This window comes from Orycteropus afer, unplaced genomic scaffold, assembly GCF_000298275.1.
Source record: "Orycteropus afer afer isolate SDZICR_OR568_19922 unplaced genomic scaffold, OryAfe1.0 scaffold00021, whole genome shotgun sequence".
In the NCBI taxonomy this organism is placed as follows: domain Eukaryota; kingdom Metazoa; phylum Chordata; class Mammalia; order Tubulidentata; family Orycteropodidae; genus Orycteropus; species Orycteropus afer.
The window spans coordinates 1,844,470-1,847,996 of NW_006921608.1; the positions used below are offsets into that span (position 1 = coordinate 1,844,470).

The window sequence follows — 3,527 nt, forward strand, 5'->3', positions numbered from 1 at the left end:
GGAATAGAATTGAGAGCCCAGAAATAGATCCATCAACCTATGGTCAGCTGATCTTTGACACAGGGCCAAAATACATTAAATGGGGAAGAGATTGTCTGTTTAACAAATGGTGCTGGCAAAAGTGGATATCCATTTGCAGAAAAATGAAACAAGATCTGTACCTCACCCCATACACAAAAACTAACTCCACATGGATCAAAGACTTAAATGTGAAACCTAAAACTATCAAGTTCCTCAAGGAAAAACTAGGGGCAAATTTAGGGCACATAACAACAACAACAACAATATATGGAATAGACTATCAACCACAACCCAAAATGCACAAACAGCAGAAGATAGACTGGATGAATGGGACTTTCTCAAAATTAAACTTTTATGTGCTTCCAAAGACTTCTCCAAAAAGGAGTCAAAAGAGAATCTACAGATTGGGAAAAAATATACCTGGCAATGAAATATCTGACAATGGAGTTATCTCTATAATTTATAGAAAACTCTTAACACCTCAATAACAAAAAGACAAATAATCTAATTTAAAAATGTGCAGAAGACATGAATAGACACTTCTCAAAGAGGATATTAAGGCTGCCAACAAACATACAAAGAAATGTTCACCATCATTAGCCATCAAAGAGATCCAAATCAAAACAACAATAAGATACCATCTTGCTCTAGCACTAGTAGCAAAGTACAAGACAGAAAATAACAAATGCTGGGAAGGATGTGGAGAGATTGGGACTCTCATATACTGCTGGTGGGACTGTAAAATGATGCAACCATTGTGGAAAGCAGTATGGCGATTCCTTAAAAAGTTGCAATTAGAAATACCATTTGACCCAGCAATTCCATTACTAGGTATATATCCTAAAAAAGTGAGAACCAGGACAAGAACAGACATATGCACATCCATGTTCATTGTAGCACTATTTACAATAGCCAAAATATGGAAATAACCTAGGTGCCCATCAACAGAAAAATGGATAACCAAACTATATACATATATACATATACACGATGGAATACTATGCAACCATAAAGAGTAATAATGTAGAGTCAGCAAAACACCGCATAACGTGGATGAATTTGGAGGACATTATACTGAGTGAAATAAGTCAATCACAGAAATACAGATATTGTATTAGTCTGTTATTGTAAATAGTCAAGGAAAGGTTTATCTATGGAAGGAAATTTTGTTTGTTGGTTACCAGGGGTGAGAAGGTAGTGGAGGGGATAGGTTAGATAGGTAGAGACAAGCACTGATTTGGGTGAAGGGAAGGGCAATAAACCAAATGTGAGTGAGCAACACTGTGGCATTGAGGAAGAGGAAGAGGAAGACATAGAGAGGTGTATGGGAGGTACAGACAGCAAAGATGAACCCTTTTGCACATACAGTACTGTGTTGTCAGTGAAGGCAAACATTGATATACGGGCGGATAGATGAGTGGACAGGCTGAACTATTAGGTATGTCAATGCAGTGGGGAGTGTGTCCAAAACCATGTATAGGGTTGGCAGACAATGTTTCTACAAGTGTAGTTGTATGTTCTGTAAGAATTCCTGGGTATATAGTAGAGTGGACAAAGGGCAAGGCTGTAGTCACTTCTTGGCCACAGCCAGCTACCCAAAGGGACCGAGTAGTTGGACTTGGTGGAGTCCAAGTAGTAGACCAAGTAGTGTGGGCTTGGGACCATGGTTGCAGGGGACATCAAGCTCAATTGGCGTAACATACTACGCAAAACATTGTTCCACCTCCTACTTCGGTGAGTAGCAACTGAGATCTTAAAAGCTTGCAAGAGGCCATCTACATGCAATGATGGGTCTCTCTTGTCCAGAGCAAAGAAGAATGAAGAAAACCAAAGACACATGGAAACAATGAGTCCAAGTGACTGGTACACCACGCGATCTGCAGCATATATGACCATGAGATCATATATGATGGTGTCCAGCTACCACTGTCAGCCACTCAGATGGGGATCTCTGTAGGAGATCCTAGATAGAGTGGGAGAACAATGTGGAACAAAACTCAAAATCATCAAAAAAGGACCAGGTTTGTTGGTCTGATAGAGTCTGATGGAACCACTGAGACTATGGCCCCTAGTTGCCTTCAGGTATGGTATTTAACCCACTCCTATGGCTTCCAGCCAAACAAAAGACAGGCAAATGAGCTGAATATTTACAATAGATAGATACACTCCTTGAAGAGACCCTACTAGAGCTCCTAGCCATGGAAATAGCCATCAAAAAAATCTAATATCTAAATTTCTGGTCTATGCCTCTCATGAAATGTTATATCTTCTAAAACTATGAATCTAAGTACTGGGTCTCTAGAAATATTTTGGTAACAGCTGATCAGAAAAAAAAAATCACTATTCTAAATTTCTGCATATTCACAATCACAGTGATTAAAATGACCAATATTTAATTTCCAAGTTCAAGTTGGGGCACATGTGATAAGATAATTAGAGAATAACTGGTAGAAAAGGAGGTAATGAAAAGAAAGAAATTACAGTGGTGTCTTTTACTTATGACTATTAATGACGAGGGGGAGCTCTGGTAGCATAGTGGCTAAGGCACTTGACTGCTAACCAGGAGGCTGGTGGTTCAAACCCACCAGCCACTCCTCGGAAGGAAGGTTGGGCAATCCTACTTCCATAGTGATACTGCCTCGGAAACCCAAGGAGGGGTCACTATGAGTCAGGGCTGACTCGACGGCACATAACAAGAACAACAATTAATGACGAGCTATTAATATAGAAAACACCTCTGACCCATCTATATCTTTTTTTATATTTAATGGTTGTATTACTGATAATGCATGAAAGAAACACTGTGAGAAAATAGACATATTAAGTCCCAGCTTCTTACATTCAACTGAGAACACTTAGATTTATGTTAGTAAGTAGTTTTAATTTTCATAATGCTGATTAAAGATTTATAGAAATTAGTAATTATTTTAAGAGTAACTTTCTCAGATCCATGGCAAGGAAAGGGGAATGGAAAAATGTAAAAATAGGAAAGAAAACAACTGAATTTTCATATATTTTACCTTACATCAGGCCTGTGTATAAATATTTTTGATTGTTCAGTAGAATCAACCAGCTGTATGTTCTTCACATGGATTGGGTGTTGTAGATCCTCATTTAAAGGGTTAGTAATGAATATTACATTAGTCTCACCTGAACAAATATTTTTAAATCCAACAAATGTTACACCTAAAAAATAATAATAATAAATTATTTTCTATAGAAAAAAATGGTAAAATCAGATTCATTTTATGCACATTTCACCAAACACATCCTTTGGCACTACCTTGAACTTGGAGCTCTTACTTGATGTGGTGGGCAGGTCTACCACTTATATTTACAAATCTGCCACTATTTGTGGGAGCTGTGGTGGTGTAGTACCTAAGGCATTTGACTGCTAACCAGAAGTCTGGTAGTTCAAACCCACCAGCCACTCCTTGGAAGGAAGGTTGGGCAATAAGGAATTTTATAGTACTGTGAGGGGTTATGGGAGCTCTGGTGGCATAGTG

The 3,527-nt window shown here is 38.4% G+C and overlaps 1 protein-coding gene across 1 annotated transcript in view; it reads right to left on the reverse strand.

The window, feature by feature from the left end:
* Window positions 1-3,527, reverse strand: part of PKHD1L1 (PKHD1 like 1) — a 199,004-nt gene that overhangs the window by 53,259 nt on the left and 142,218 nt on the right. Inside the window, exon 65 of the mRNA XM_042783626.1 lies at window positions 3,042-3,207. Within this exon, the coding sequence (XP_042639560.1) occupies window positions 3,042-3,207 (166 nt within the window). The remainder of the gene's footprint in view (window positions 1-3,041; window positions 3,208-3,527) is intronic.